This window comes from Macrobrachium nipponense, chromosome 18 (genome assembly GCF_015104395.2).
Source record: "Macrobrachium nipponense isolate FS-2020 chromosome 18, ASM1510439v2, whole genome shotgun sequence".
NCBI lineage: Eukaryota > Metazoa > Arthropoda > Malacostraca > Decapoda > Palaemonidae > Macrobrachium > Macrobrachium nipponense.
Window position 1 is genome coordinate 21,083,709 of NC_087211.1, and position 15,740 is coordinate 21,099,448.

General features: G+C 43.3%; 1 protein-coding gene across 1 annotated transcript in view; it reads right to left on the reverse strand.

The window, feature by feature from the left end:
- The window catches only part of LOC135196528 (replication protein A 70 kDa DNA-binding subunit-like), a 251,981-nt gene extending 241,886 nt beyond the window's left edge, over positions 1-10,095 (reverse strand). Inside the window, 5 exon segments of the mRNA XM_064223376.1 lie at positions 8,033-8,192; positions 9,165-9,254; positions 9,256-9,354; positions 9,468-9,515; positions 9,976-10,095. Coding sequence (XP_064079446.1) covers positions 8,033-8,192; positions 9,165-9,254; positions 9,256-9,354; positions 9,468-9,515; positions 9,976-10,095 — 517 coding nt within the window.
- Between the last annotated feature and the right edge of the window lie 5,645 nt (positions 10,096-15,740).

The window sequence follows — 15,740 nt, forward strand, 5'->3', positions numbered from 1 at the left end:
CACCGCAAGTTTACGAGCGGGTAATACCGCTTCATGCGCAGAGCGAGTTAAATTCCATCTTGCACGTGCCTCTAGAGAGCCGCTGGGGGAGCGCACGAACTCTAGCAGGCGAAGAAAGTGGAGAGATAGACGAGCGAGGAGAGGGAGACCTTCTAGATCTCTTCACAGGAAAGACGGTCCCAATCCTTTCTCCTGGGACGTGGTTGCGTCCCTCTCTTAGAAAGAGCATCAGCAAGTTGTTGCTGCAAAGAGCGCAGGATCTTCTCAGTAGGAGAGGATTCCTTGTCAGGTGACGGGCTGATCCTGTGAGAAGGCGAGGGGCGAGGGGACGCCTTCTTCCTTCTCCCAGGAACTGCCGTTGAACGCGCTCGGGAGCGACTGGGGCGCTCAACAAAGTCATCATCCGATGACTCCTGTGGCGGGAAGGCTGCGAACATACTCTCAGGCAAAGATCGCCGCTCGAGAGCAAAACTGGACGTGAAGCGTCACGATCACCAACGCTCCTTTTTCAACGGGCGTGAAACAAGACTGAGAGCTCCACCCCTTGTGCGGGGAGGAAGCCTCTGAAGAAGAGAAACACTCTTTCAGGAGACGTGCACGCGCACGCTCCTTGGCAGTCTGGGTAGCGTCAAACAGGATTACTTGCCGAAGGCACGTCAGATCGGTGGGCGTTCCCCGTAACCCTCCTGCGGCTTTCGACATGCCCTCTCCCTGAAACCTGGGAGTCCGGCAGCGGTCTAGGCCTAGAGGCGAAATGGGGCCGATCTGACGCACCCTCCACAAACGAAGGAGCACTGTCACTGCACTTTGCACCTTCTCTTTTGCCTTCTAAGGCGAGCACTTTGGATTCTAAATTACGAATCGACTCTAAGATAAGCGTAAGGGTATTACCCCCACAGACACTGTTTTCAGGGCCCGAAGGCAACACTACAGGGTTAGGAGTAGTGATTAAAGGAGGGTTAGTAGGAGAAACATGAACTTCCTGAAGTTTACCTGAAACGCTCCTGGAGGAAGACCTCCTTAACCTATCCCGTTCAAGCTTACGAAGATAGGACTCATATGCTCTCCATCCAGAATCAGAAAGACACTCACATTCCTTGCAGCGACTTTCATACATACAATCATGCTCTCTGCAACTCTTACACAAAGTATGAGGGTCTACTGATGCTTTCAGTAGCCTACCTCGACAATCACTCTTTGGTACAAAACCTGGCGCTAGCCGAACTAGAACCAGACATCTTATTTAAAGAGAAATCAAGCCAAAATCAATCAATCCATAATTAACATGTGCCTAGCCACCGATCCAAAAGTCAAGATACCAAAAAATCAAAAAGGGGTTACTTATAGTAGCCAAGTTTCCTAAATTCAAGACGGAGGTGCTGAAAAACTGTGTTTACAACACCGGCGACAGAAAAATTATGAATAGAAAATGGGAATGTTCCTGATACCCGCCTCCCAGTGGCGGGAATGGGTACTAACCACCTGACTCCCACTACGTGTGTCGTAAGTTTTTTAATTTCTGTCGGACTTCGGAAAATACAGCTATATATATATATCTGACAGGTAGTTTCATGAACAAAATAATAATCACTTTTAAAATTGACCTTGTAACCTCCCTACCAGTCTGGTTAAAATGGGTTACAGAGATGTAGGGCTCTACCGATTTGCCACTAGCGACTACGCTGTTAAGCGCGGGCCGCCTGTACTAGGATTAAGAATTAAGTTTAGTGTACTTAGGCGGTTGGGGTAAAGTTAAGTTAGGCATTAGAAGATAACATTAGATTATAAGTTGTGAACTGTAATATTAAGGAAAATCTTAGTTTAATTCACTGATCCTTCAAATCTGTTCCCATTAATATCCTGCTCCAATCGAGTAACTTGAAAACCCCCCCACAGGAGATACTGTCCTCATGCTAGTAGTTGCAAGAGTACCTCCTGTGTACCTCAAAAGTTAGGAAGATTGTGCCAGGAGGTCTTTTGCATGATTTTTTTCTGTAACTCTTCAGTGATTCACTCGAGTCAAATGTGGGGAGAATGCTAGTCTTGTCTATTGGAGCGAAAAGCAGTGGCAACCTCTGAGAGGGTTTTACTCTTTTAGTAAGTAGACCTGTCATAAAATCAATGCCCTTCTTGTCCACCATCTATTAATAGCCTTATCTGTGCATCCAAGTAGTACACCGAGCAGTCTGAAGAAAAATTTTCTTGAAGGTTTGGGCAGTCCTCTATCTTCTTTGCTAGAGCGCCTACTTCCAACCTAGAAAGCTCATTACTTCTAATACTATAAAGACAACTTTGATAAGGTGATCTAACTCTGAGGCAGAAAAGAATACCTTTGCCAAGGCTTAATAAACACAAGGCTAAGAAATCCCCTTAAGAGGAGGCAGATACTCACAAGGAAGGCATTTCTCCCATGACATATGACACTTGTCCCTGTGTCACTAAACGAGACAGACGCACAGAAAGTCGCTTTGCCTAGTTCACGCTTCTCAGCTATCCAAAAGTCAGTCTTGGCGAACGCCTTCTTGAACAAAAAGGACAATGCCATCTTTGGAAGGCCCACTGAAGGTGATGGTTCTTCTGTCCTACCATTAAGGGTTGGCTGCCTAATGCGCCTTCTCCACTGTCTTCTATCAAAAGCATCATCCTCCACCAAAACACTTCTCTCCATATTTTTGTTCACTTTATCTCACCATCTAATTCTCTGTCTCCCTCTTGATCTTACCTTCCTCTAACATGTTCTTCCCAAGCCCTCTTCACTCCCTCCTATCATCCATTCTAAACACATGCCAATACCATCTCAATTGTGACATTCTTATCACCTCTGAAATCTTTACTAAGCCTGATCTTCCTATTTTATCATTTTCCTGTCTCTCAAGCAGAGATATTCCCATAATCCACCTCAGCATTTTCATCACTGTTCTCTCAAACTTTACTTCCTCTTTTCTTCTTAGAGCACATGTTTCCAACCCATACATTAACACTGGTCTTATCACTGTCCTATAGATCTACTTAGCTTGATTGGCATTTTTTATCACATAATACTCTAGCTACATCTATCCACTTTCCCCACACTGCTTTTATCCTACTGTTAACTTCAGCCTCACACCCTTCCCCTTGGCTTAAAGTAGATCCTTTCTTGTACTATTACTATTGTCTATATCTTCTCTACTGCTCACCAAAACCAGTTTTATTCATTTGCCTTTAAGCCACCCCTCTCTAAAGACTCCTGCCACTCTCCAACCCTTCTCTGCTCTGTAGGTCCTCCTCATTGCCATACAACAACTCCCACAGCACTTCATTCCTGATCTCTTCACTCAACACATCCATGACTAGCACAAATAAAAATGGTCTTAATGCTGACCCCTGGTGTAATCCAACACTAACTTTAAAGTTTTCTATTTCCCAAACTGCTGTTATTACTTTTGTTCTCATTCTTTGATATATAATCTGGACCAGCCTAACCAACTTTTCTGGGACTTTCCTCTTCCTCAAACACCAAAACATCACTTCTCTTGGGATTCTATCATATGCTTTTTCTAGGTCTATAAATGCGCAATGAAGCTCCTGGTTTCCCTCTAGCCTACTTTCCTGTAGCTGTCTTACAATGAAGATAGCATCTACTGTCCCTCTTCCTTTCATGGATCCATACTTTGTTTCCTGATCTTTACAATCTCTCTTCCTCTCATGCACCATACGCTGTTTCCTGATCCTTACAATCTCTCTTAATCTCTCATCCAGTATCCTCTCTAAAACTTTCAATCCATGCTCTGTTAGTTTAATTCTAATGTAGTTACCACAATCCATGACATCTCCCCTCTGCTTATATAATGGACCCCCGTATTCACATTCTTCAGATTCACAGATTTCTCTCTGGAACATATACCCCAATTATTCGTGGAAAATTCACCTATTCAAGGCGTTTTTCTGTGAGAAAAACCCACAAATTCCTGTTTTTCTTATCAATTTCATCATAAAATGCACTTTCTGTGATAAAACAATTAAAAAAAAAAAGTATACAAATTTTTGTTTTGTTTGGGGTTTTCCTGATAGGTCACTTTAATCCAACTCCATAACACACACACACATGTGTGTGTATATATATATAATATATATATATATATATATATATATATATATATATATATATATATATATATATATATATATATATATTACACATTTCTTCCTCTTCCTTTATAGCATTACTAAATCCAGCTTCAAAAATTGCCCCCCCCCCCCCCCAACCCCCCCCCCCCCCCCCCCCCACCCCCACCCCCCCCCCCCCCCCCCCACCCACCCCCACCCCCCCGTGTCTAGTATAATTCCTGAAGGTGCTTGTGTCATAAAAGCAGATCCCAGAGAAGACAGTGTCGCTGGAATAAAAGAAGAGGGGTAGCAAATGAGGAAATAATATAGAGATGAAAAATTAAAAGTCGGTTGCTCCTGTTCTCCATCATCTTTATCCGATGAGGCTGAAGAAACATCTAACACCACCTGAGGATTCCAAGTAATAGTCGAGGGATTCTGGAGTAGGTTCAGGATACTGTCCGGTCACTGTTTGATTTGTAAGGTCTCCTTCCAATTGTACTTCTGATAGCAGGTTAGTGGACGCTGGATACCTGGGCTCTACTTCCACTGGAATGTGTTAAGCATACACTGCACAATTGGATGCTGAACACTCAGCAATCAGTTATTCTAACACTGTCCTCTTCTGTAATACACATGAACTTTACTGTACAAGAGGAACACTATCATATACTGAGTGGCATTCAGGCACCTTGTGCTTGGACTCTATACATTCAGGGGCTGGACAAGCTCCCATGCATTTATACTGGTTGTTTGACCGAAGAACACTCGGGTACTGGACACCTATGCTTTACACTATCGGCCACTGAACACCTTTGCTTTATCCTATAGGGTGCTGGACGCTTTGATATTGTGGGCTCTAACACTGCACACCTGTATATGGGGTGCTGACAGCTGTTACTCGACTGTCAGGCGTCATGTACATATATCATATACGTGACGTTCAGAATACACCATGTGAGCTGACGTAGGTTGCTCGGACACTTTCTTGGGAGCCAAGGTAATCGGAGCATGGAGAGGGCTCTCCTAAAAATTACAAGAGGGAGAGGACGGCACTCTTGCTTTTTCACACGTTTCCTGAGCAAAATGTTTGCTATATCCATTTAAACACCTGTCCGAGTCACTTGACGAAAGCGTATGCACATCCATCCGGGCGCCTTTCCAATAGCCGCCTAACAAGTCCTGGGATACGCGTTCAACAGGCTTGTTTGAGGAAGCAAATACCTGTGAACAAACCCCACCATCCTCCCTTGGACTGCCAGTTTGCTCCCTCCCGGGAGCAGGAGAGTTTAGTAGGGACCTTCATCTAGGAGCGTCAGTTGGATGGATAGTCACCTCTTCCACTGTGCTTGCACTAAAACTACAGTGGACCCCCCGTATTCGCTTTCTCCGGATTCGCAGATTTCTCTCGGGAACGTTTCCCAGCATTATTCGCGGAAAATTCATGCATTCGCGGTATTTTTCTATGAGAAATATCCACAAATTCCTGGGTTTTTTTTATCAATTTCATCATAAAATGCACTTTTTGTGATAAAACTATTAAAAAACCAAGTATGAAAATTTGTAGTGGTTTTTCTTGAGTTTTAACTAACAAAATAGGCTGTTTTTAGCGTTTTTATAGGGGTTCCAAACATTCGCGGGTTCTAACTATTCACGGGGGGGTCTGGTACGCATCCCCCGCGAATACAGGGGGGACCACTGTATTCATCTTGTCCATTTACAGATAGTCACCTCTTCCACTGGTGCTTGCACTAAAACTATTCATCTTATCCATTAATGGATAGTCACCTCTTCCACTGTGCTTGCACTAAAACTATTCATCTTATCTATTAACACTTTAACCGAAGTCCCAATTCAGGCCACTGTATTGACCAATATACCGAACTTAAGGTCTACCTGTTCTTCGAGCTTAGCGATGGCACCGGGTTCTGAAAAATGGTAGACAGGAATTGGAGTAGAGGGAAAGTCGGAGAATTACTATTGGGACAATAGGCAATGAAAGGTGTAACAGACACAGGAATATTCACATCATCAATATTAACAATCCTAGGTAAACCCACCTGACTAGCAGTCTTAGCCTTAGCTCTAGCAGCCACTGTCCCACTTCTGTCATGTTTTAGTTTCATTAAATAAGCATCTAACACCTGCCATTTCCCCTTATCCCAATCTTTACACTCATTGCAAGTCAAGAGTGAGAGAACAAACTTGTCCTCCGCACATGGTGTGAGCATCATATTTAGATGAGGGCACGTTTTGCAGCCTTTGATGCAAAACTGTGACTAGGGGAACTCGAGTCTGACATAAACCAATTAAAAGTCAAATTCTGGAGTCAAAATCAATAATAATCTAAGCTAATATAATTAGCACCAAGAAAGTAATATATGTCACCCACCTGGTGAAGTTAAGTATATCTTAGTTTTTACCAGACCACTGAGCGATTAACAGCTCTCCTCGGGCTGGACCCGAAGGATTAGATATTTTTTACGTCGCTAGGAACAATTGGTTACCTAGCAACGGGACCTACAGCTTATTGTGGGATCCGAAACCACACTATATCGAGAAATGAACTTCTATCACCAGAAATAAATTTCTCTGATTCCGCGTTGACCGAGTCGAGAATCGAACCTGGGACCACCGGATTGGCAGCCCAGCTCGAAAACCACCGGCCAGCGAGGAATAACCCACCTGGTGAAAAAACCCACAACCATCCAGTGACTAAAATTTTCAGAACTGGACAACAACCATGTATTGTCGTTGACCGGCTAAACAATAGTGTTCTATTCAGCTATGTTGTACCTATTCTTTCTTGGCTGCAATATTGGAAACTATACTCTGTTTTTTTTTTTTTTCATCTGTCCATCCGCCTGTGGTGTTTTTGTATGGTAACACTGCGTCCCAGGGCCCTTTAGATAGTTACGCTATGTGTAAGTTTTAGTAATAAAAGGATATCTGGGTGTACATTTGCAACTGAAAAGTGTATTAATAATGTACTGTATGCGAGTTACACCGTTAATATTCGAAATAAGATATTATAATCGTGAATGATAAGCTGAATGTAACTATCTAAAGCCCCCCGGGACGCAGTTTTTACCATACAAAACACCACAGGCGGATGGACAGATGGAAAAAAAACAGAGTATAGTTGTGCTAGTCAGGCATAACTAAAGCTAAAATACTAGTCACAATAATAAAACATTCAATGTCTACATCTGCAAAATTCTCCAAGGAGAGCACTGAGCAATAACAAACCATACAGAGATTCCTTTAGACCGAACAACACAAGTATTGACAATTGGCAATTCCCGCTAAGAGAAAAGCCAGTTCATATATCAATTCTAACGTCAATATAAAACAAAACTCAACAAGATAACTAATAATATCTGTGCCCAAAGGCAATATAAGCAAAACAATCAATTCACGAAAATGGGAAGATCAAAGAATGAATAAAAAAAAGCAAGCTGCTCTCCTACAATGCTCTAGGAAGGCAGAAACAAATTGAAACTTTTAACAAGTTGTTGTTCTCCTTCCTGGAAAGTGGATGGCAGTCATCAACACAGACAGAAGAAGAGTTTTGACCGCTAATTTCAAAATTCAAGTTGTCATCGAGTAAAAAATGCAGCGATGTAATTACTGGGTAAGTTACTTTTATATATAAAATAAATATTTAGAATCACGGAAGTAAACAGTGAAACTAACATTATTTACCTCAATTTTTGTAGGCTTTAGACAGGTTGATCATTTTATACTACAGAGCAAACTGAAAAAGTAGGACCCTGGCATATAATTTCATAACCAAATCATACACTGCAAGCATAAGATAATGGAGCATCATAATAACCACTGAAAGCAGATTATTAATAAGGTCCCCATAAATATGACGTGCACGTGAAAGACAGAACTGGTAGGGGGCCCGAAACCTGGCAGGGTTCCTAACATGTATTCATACCAGTAACTGATGGTGGAAGTGTTCGTTCTTTCTGTTCTGTGGGGGCTGGACGATTAGCAGCACCCGTGTTTTTGGCAGGATCATAGGTAACAGGCTCTCCAATTTTCCCTCCCACTTCTTCTCCTGACTTGACAACATCAAGGTCTAAGATGATCAAGATCTAAGAAAAACCAAAAATGAAGTGTATAGTTACCTTTTGCAAATTCATAAATAAAATTCTGTGGATTTATACAAAATACAGCATGAAAAGACTAACTGTCGAGAATTATAAAAATATACCTTGAATAGAGCAAACAAACATGTACAGACTGTACAGACCAAATAAATTTGAATTGCATTATGAATTTTATCACTGGAACTAACTAGATAAGCAAATATTAAATCCACTAACTTTCCTATGCACTTTGACCCTTAATCCTTACAGGTTGGGCAAACTTTAAGGTTGGCCAATTTTAAAAAGAACACATCAATAGAAAGAGGAAGACATGCATATTCACATGGTAATACGAAAAAAAAAAAAAAAAAAAAATTCGAAAAAAAAAACGAAAAAATTTTCTGTACCTTGTACAGGAAGTTAAAACTGAATAGTCCCAACGACAGTTTTTGTAAAAAATAAGCTAATTTTACCACGTAATATCTTATTCTAAAAAAGTTTTTTTCAATTTATTTGTAAAATTACAATTGCAGCTCACACAATATCGTAACAGATTAGGAATAAAATCAATAACAGATTCTGAGTACGTATAGTAATTATTTCTTTGCACTTTAATTTCTAGAATTACAATTATAGCTGACATAGTATACTATCATAAAAGATAAGAATTAATCCCTAAAGCAATTCATGTATACTTAAGAATATATAAGAACAAATATTTAAAAAGGGGTCATGGGATGGGGAGGTGCAGTACATTCCACCTTGAAATCTCAAGAAAACCTTATCTTTCTTTACCCTGTATTGAGCTTTAAGTTGCTGTAAGTCATTCATGGTCCACAGTAGTGATTTGAACATTTTTCCAGCAAATTTTGTTGAAACTGCAAGGCACCAAATATGCCTCAAATAATCATGTCTGTCCAGTAAGGGTTAAATTGGGGAAAAAAAAAAAATTAATAACGTAAAAAAAAAAACACAAACCTTTTTACTCTCCTGGACAGTATTACATATGTAACGATTCAACTTGATGATGCAATTGTTATCTATCTCACCACTAGCCACCAACCCATTGTGAGTGAGTGGCAAGCATAGCAAAGCTGCTACACCACTGACCATCTGATACCAAGAGGCGGTACCTTTCTTGTCCACCACTCGGCATTTTCTTCATTGACTGAAAGCAAACAAGCAATAGAAAATATCAGATAAGGGATTTTTCTAAATTACAACCTTCACCACATAGCATCAGTAATATTGCAAAAATGTAAACAATTCATAAATGCTCACCAGAATTTGAAGGTAAGGTTCCTCAGGTTGGCGACCCTCAATCATATCCTAAAAATAAAAAAATAAAATATTAATTAAATTTCAAATTTAAGAATACAGATAAAAATTACAATCTGAAGATAAACCAAAATAATGACAATAGTATTGTACTTATGAAGAAACAGAAAGGTCAAGTTGTGGTGGAGAGGAGGTCTGATATATGATGTAAGGAAACAATCGCTGATAAAATGAATTGCCATGGGATTACGCACACAAGAACATACTGTAAAAGTTGAACATTCTGCAAAAAGGATCAATAGGGGTGGGAACAACAGAAATGAGTTTTCCTTTAATGGTAATCAATACCCACAAATGAACAAAGATAAAATCCATTGAGGTGTATTTTTGTTAACTGTCTACAACCTAGCAAGAAAACATCACCTGGCAGTATGCACTATCCTCATTGTGATTAACAAGTGTTTACAATCATAACACTGAGTGTGAGGAAATAACTGTGATTGCTAATTACCTTCTTCAGGTAACCCTTAGTAATTAATAATGCTGCCTGCCTTTCTACCACTGTACAACTGAAACAGTAATATGGTACCTCAGCTAGTTTTGCCTGGACTCCATAGCATGGTGGTCTCATGGCTTGATAAGACAGATTTCAAGAGTGAATTATGACCTCACAATCCAAGTGAGCCTGGAATCATTCACATAAATACATACATACATACATATATATATATATATATATATATATATATATATATATATATATATATATATATAATATATATATATATAAAATATAAAAGGGGGGGGGGGGGTTGTTTGGAGGTTCAGTGAGAGCTTTTAGTAGATTCACATCACCTGTGCATTTGATGTCTAGGCCAGTCCCTTACGACACTTCTGATTGGCTATTGATAAGCTAATCACAGGGCTGGGAACTCTCAGTCTCTTTTGAGAGTTCACATAGGCAGGATGTATGTTCCACCTCTCCCGAGGGATACTTTTGAAAGATGTATCCCTCAGGAGATAGGTGGAACACATATCCTGTCTAAGTGAACTCTCAAGAGAGACTGAGAGCTTCCAGCCCTGTGGTTGGCTTATCAACAGCCAATAAGAAGTGCCGTAAGGGACTGGCCTAGACATCAAATGCATGGGTGATGTGAATCTACTATAGCCCCTGGTGGTTAATTGCAGTCTACCCCACAAAAATAACGGTAAATTTTATAATTTCCAAAGACAAACTACTCGACATGGAGTTATTACCTAGATCTACCCCAAAACCCGCATTTCATAGGGCCTCCAATAAAGATGTGAGGTTAATACCAACCTAATAGGTAATTCACCAACAATAAACACCACCACATCTTTCATTAGCAACACTAAAAGTAGGCTATACTATAGGAAAAATACCTATAGATAACTTTTAACAATTTCTGCTTCTGCAACTACCTAGGTATAGGTAGTAGGGTAATGCATCGCTGTGCGGACAGGCAGACACTGTACTGCTGCGTGGACACTTTCCCAAAAAATAAGTTTAGCACTTACAGTATCCTAAATTAGACGCCATTCATAACCCAACCATAGAAACAACAGACCGAGACCTCAACCTTTCTCTCAAAGTAAGTGTTTTCTTTCGAGTGACAAAATAATGCCATAATTTCCAGTTAAACAGAAGTTGAAGAAAGTCTAGCCATGCGCAGTGCAAACTTACCTCCATGACCCTTTCGAAATTTTACTTATAATACTTTGCATGTAGAAGATTGTGTCCATAAACTTTCCATTTCCTGTGCTAAATCTGCACACCACTTGTACCAATAGACGTTGGGGCACTTTATTTATAAAAATCTTAAACGACGAGGTGTATTGGCTCCAGCTGGGAAAACATGACGATTGTTCAGGAAGAAGAGTGCGGTAGATAACATTTAAATAATTAGTTAACAAACAGAATAGTTATGAATTACATATATTTATTACGTATTCATGATAATTCCTTTGAAAATATCTGTTGTTGTAAAAGTAACCAGATTCCTGACAAATTTCATCAGTTTTGCTGTGATACAGCTACGGTGTTGCCAATTGTTTTTTGTTTACCCTCTAAACTTGGGATAAGACTTACAAAAAAAAAAGTGGAAATAAGTGAATTTAGCATATCTATTTGCAGTATATATATAGATATAGATATAGATATATAGATATAGATATATAGATATATATATATATATATATATACAGGCAGTCCCCGGGTTACGACGGGGGTTCCGTTCTTGAGACGCGTCGTAGCCGAAAATCGTCGTAAGCCGGAACGACGCTTGGAAATATGTCTTAAACTAATAAAAAGTTATGAAAAACCTTACTTGTAATCCTTTGGTTACACTACATGTTGTTTCCTGTAGTTTTATGTACAACCTGGAGTTATTTTCATAAAAGAATGCTGGTCTTGAAGGTAAAAACTATTGTAATTCTCTGGTGACACTACATTTCTTGAAGTTTTATGATACAACCTGGAGTGATTTTGCCAAATCTTGAGGGCTACAAGAACAGCTGATTACTATTTACGTATCATATAGACTAATTAAAGTAAAACGTATCTTTAAATAGGCTTATATATTAGTATCAACAAAACATTTCCTGCCATGAGTCAGAGGCCGTTTAATGAAACGAACACTTCTCTGTCCTATCTGTTCAGAAAATGACAATTTGTCCAAAATTGCATTTTTCCTAACTATACAAACCTGAGGTCCTTTTTACAAATAGGAAGGTACTAGCGGCAGCTGGATAGGTCGTAAGCTTTCGAACAAGGGGTTCGGTAGTTAACTGCTTGTACCGACAGGCGCGCGCGCGCGACTGGGAGGTAAACAAATCACTTTTGCTTTTGGCCCAAGCAAAAAAACTGCAGAGTGAGGGGTGGCATGAGGTGGGGCTATGTGTAAAAGGACCTCAGGTTTGTATAGTTAGGAAAAATGCAATTTTGGACAAATTGTCATTTGTTACCGACACGGCATACAAACCTTCGGTCCTTTTACAATAGGAAGACTCACTTCTTGGTGGGTGGAATCTGAGTCTTTTGTGAACAGACTGGTGTTCGCCCAACCTTGGAAGCCTCCCTGGTCGTAAGAGCGAGGGAGGGATCCAAGCCTCTGTCCGATTGATCGGGGTGTGCACCGCAGGATCAATGGTCAGACCTCTGGACCGAGTACTAAGAGAGAAGCAAGCGTATCTCTTCGTACCAGCAATGTAAGAACTTGTTCCTGTACAGGAGCAAAGATAAAGTCATGGTTTTGGACTCTTGTAGGCATCCACTTCCCCCCCTTGTAGAAGGAAGTGGTGGATATTCTGCTCCTATCCCTAGTGAAAGGGATAGGATGGGGCTCTGTCATATAGCTCACCGGCATCTCGTCCTTATCCAGCAGGGTGATGACCGTATCCCTCTACCCACAGGTAGAGGGGTAGAAAAAGATAGAAAGAGAAGCCAGTCACTTTCTCATTTTACTATCTATTCATACAGTCACACCAGGACCTCGATGCTGTTCAGCCTGCTAGGGTCTGGGTTAGCTAGACGACGTGTTGAGCAGCCACCACGGGTCCTAAGGAAACCGATCCAAGGACCTGTGGGCAATATCCAAAAGGTATAAGGAAGGTGCCGGTGGTCTGGTTGTACCAGACCCCTGCCTTCCATACCTGCGCCACGGAGAAGTTCTTACGAAACGCCAACGACGGGGCCAATACTTCTGACTTGCGTGAGCTCTCGGACGGGACGTACGGATGTCGTCACTACCATCAGCCTCATACGCCCTCCTGATGACCTCACGCAGCCAGGACGAAAGAGTGTTCTTTGATACTTTCTTTCTTGGTGACCCCCGGTGCTAACGAAGAGGCGTCGACACTCAGGCCCAGGTGTCGAGTTCTCTTCAGATAGCGCCGTAGCGTCCTCCCAGGACAAAGCAGCATCTCATCCGCATCATTATCGGCAAATGAAGTTCCCGTACTCTCTTCGCCGATGCCAGGTCCAGCAAGAAGAGGGGCTTGTGAGTTCCCTGGGTGGGCAAGACCTTTCGAAGCTCCTCCTAAGTAAGGAGATCTCGAACGAGTTCGAGATGTCCAATCCTGTCAGTTTCAGGACGAGCGTCAAGGCGGCCTCTGTATCCTTTGACTGTGGGAACTGAGAGGAGCTTCTCTCGGCGAAGAAAACGAGGAAATCCGCTACCTGCTGAAGAGTGGCTCTGAGAGGAGATAGGCCCCGTCTACGACACCAACCACAGAAGACGGCCGACTTCCCCTGGTACACAGCTGCAGAGGACTGACGGACGTTTCCAGCCATCTCTGTTGCTGCGCTACGAAAAAAGCCTCTCGTTCGCAAGAGATGTTGGATAACAGCCAGCCGTGAAGACGTAGGGACTGGACTGCTCGGTGGTACCGCTCGACGTGTGGCTGGGCGAGAAGGTTGTGCCAAGGGGGGATCTCTCTCGGTTCTCTTGCAGAGAAGAGCCAGCAGGTCCGGATACCAAATGGCTGTGGCCATTTGGGAGCCATCAGGATCATCCTGAGATTCGGGGTGACCAGTGCTCGACTGATCACCTTGCGAATCAGGGTGAACGGGGGAAAGGCATAGGCGAAAAGGTTGTCCCACGGGGTGTGTTGAAGAGCCTCCTCTGCAGCTGCCATGGGTCCGGCACGGCGAGAAGAACACCTGGAGCTTCCTGTTGTGCGGGAGGGTGCGAACAGATCCTCGACCTGGTCGCCCCCCACAGGTCGAAGAGCCTTTCCGCCACGTCCTGGTGTAGAGACCATTCGGTCCCTATCCCTTGATCCCGAGGCGGACTGAGCGTGTCTGCTACTACATTCCTTCCCATGGAATGTAGCGTGCCGACAGCTCTATTGAGTGTGCCTCGGCCCACTCGTGCACCTGCCGAGTCAACTGGTACAACGGGAGAGACACTAGGCCCCCCCTGTTTGTTGACGTAAGCCACCACCGTGGTGTTGTCGCACATCAACACACTGAGTGTCCCATCAAGCGGTCCTGGAACTCTTGGAGAGAGAGGAACGCTGCCTTGAGTTTCAGTACATTGATGTGAAGGTGCTTTGTCGTTCTCGTTACCACACTCTGAAGTCAGCAAACCCTCCTCCGGTCCGTGCGCCCCATCCCTCGGTCGATGCGTCTGAGAGCAGCTGCATGTCCGGGGGGAGAGTGCGCAGAGGCACTCCTCTTAAGAGGTTCCTGTCGTCCAGCCACCAGGCTAGGTCCTGCCTCACCTCCTGTGTCAGTGACAATGGAAAGCTTGGGGGGTCCGTCGCCTGTGACCAACTCTCCTTTAGTCTCCCTGAAGAGACCGCAGGTGAAGACGCCCGTTAGGGGACTGCCTTCCCGAGTGACGACAGGTGTCCGATCACGACTTGCCATCGCTGAGCTACCCGTTCCTGCCGAGACAGGAACTGGTTGGCTGCCTCCCTGAATTTGCTAATCTGCGAGTCTGCGGTGAAGACTCGCCCTGCTACCGTGTCGATCAGCATACCCAGGTACTTCATCCTCTGCTTGGGCTCGAGATCGGACTTTTCGAAGTTCACAACGATCCCCAGATCGCGACAGAACTCGAGCAGTCGATCCCTGTCCTGTAGCAACTGCGAGCGGGAGCTCGCCAGGACTAACCAATCGTCGAGATACCCCATCAGACGTATCCCGTGCGAATGGGCCCAAGCAGACACCAGAGTGAACACTCGCGTGAACACCTGTGGGGCGGTTGAGAGACCGAAGCAGAGTGGCCTGAACTGGTACACCGTCCCGTCGAGGATGAAGCGGAGGTACTTTCTGGAGGACTGATGAATGGGTATTTGGAAATACGCATCCTTCAAGTCCACTGAAAGCATGAAATCGTTCTCCCTGATAGAGTCAAGCACTGAGCGTGCCGTCTCCATCGTGAACCGGGTCTGGCGAACAAAACCGGTTCAGGGGAGAGAGATCTATCACCGGGCTTCGCCACCTCCCGTAGACTTTTCCACCAGAAGAGTCGACTGTAAAAGCCCGGTGATTGATCCGTGACGATTTCTACAGCTCCCTTTGCTCAGCATGGTCTTGATCTCCTGTCTCAATGCTACGTCCTTCGATGCCCCTGGAAGAACGTACGCCTGCTGTTGGACCGGGTTGGAGGTGAGGGGTGACCGAGATTCGAAGGGTAATAGATCTCCTTCCCGAAGGACATCTACAATCCAGGTCTCGGCGCCGTAGCGCTGCCAAGTTGCCCAATGGCTGGCCAGGCACCCCCCTTTCGGGTTCCGGCAGCAGGTGAG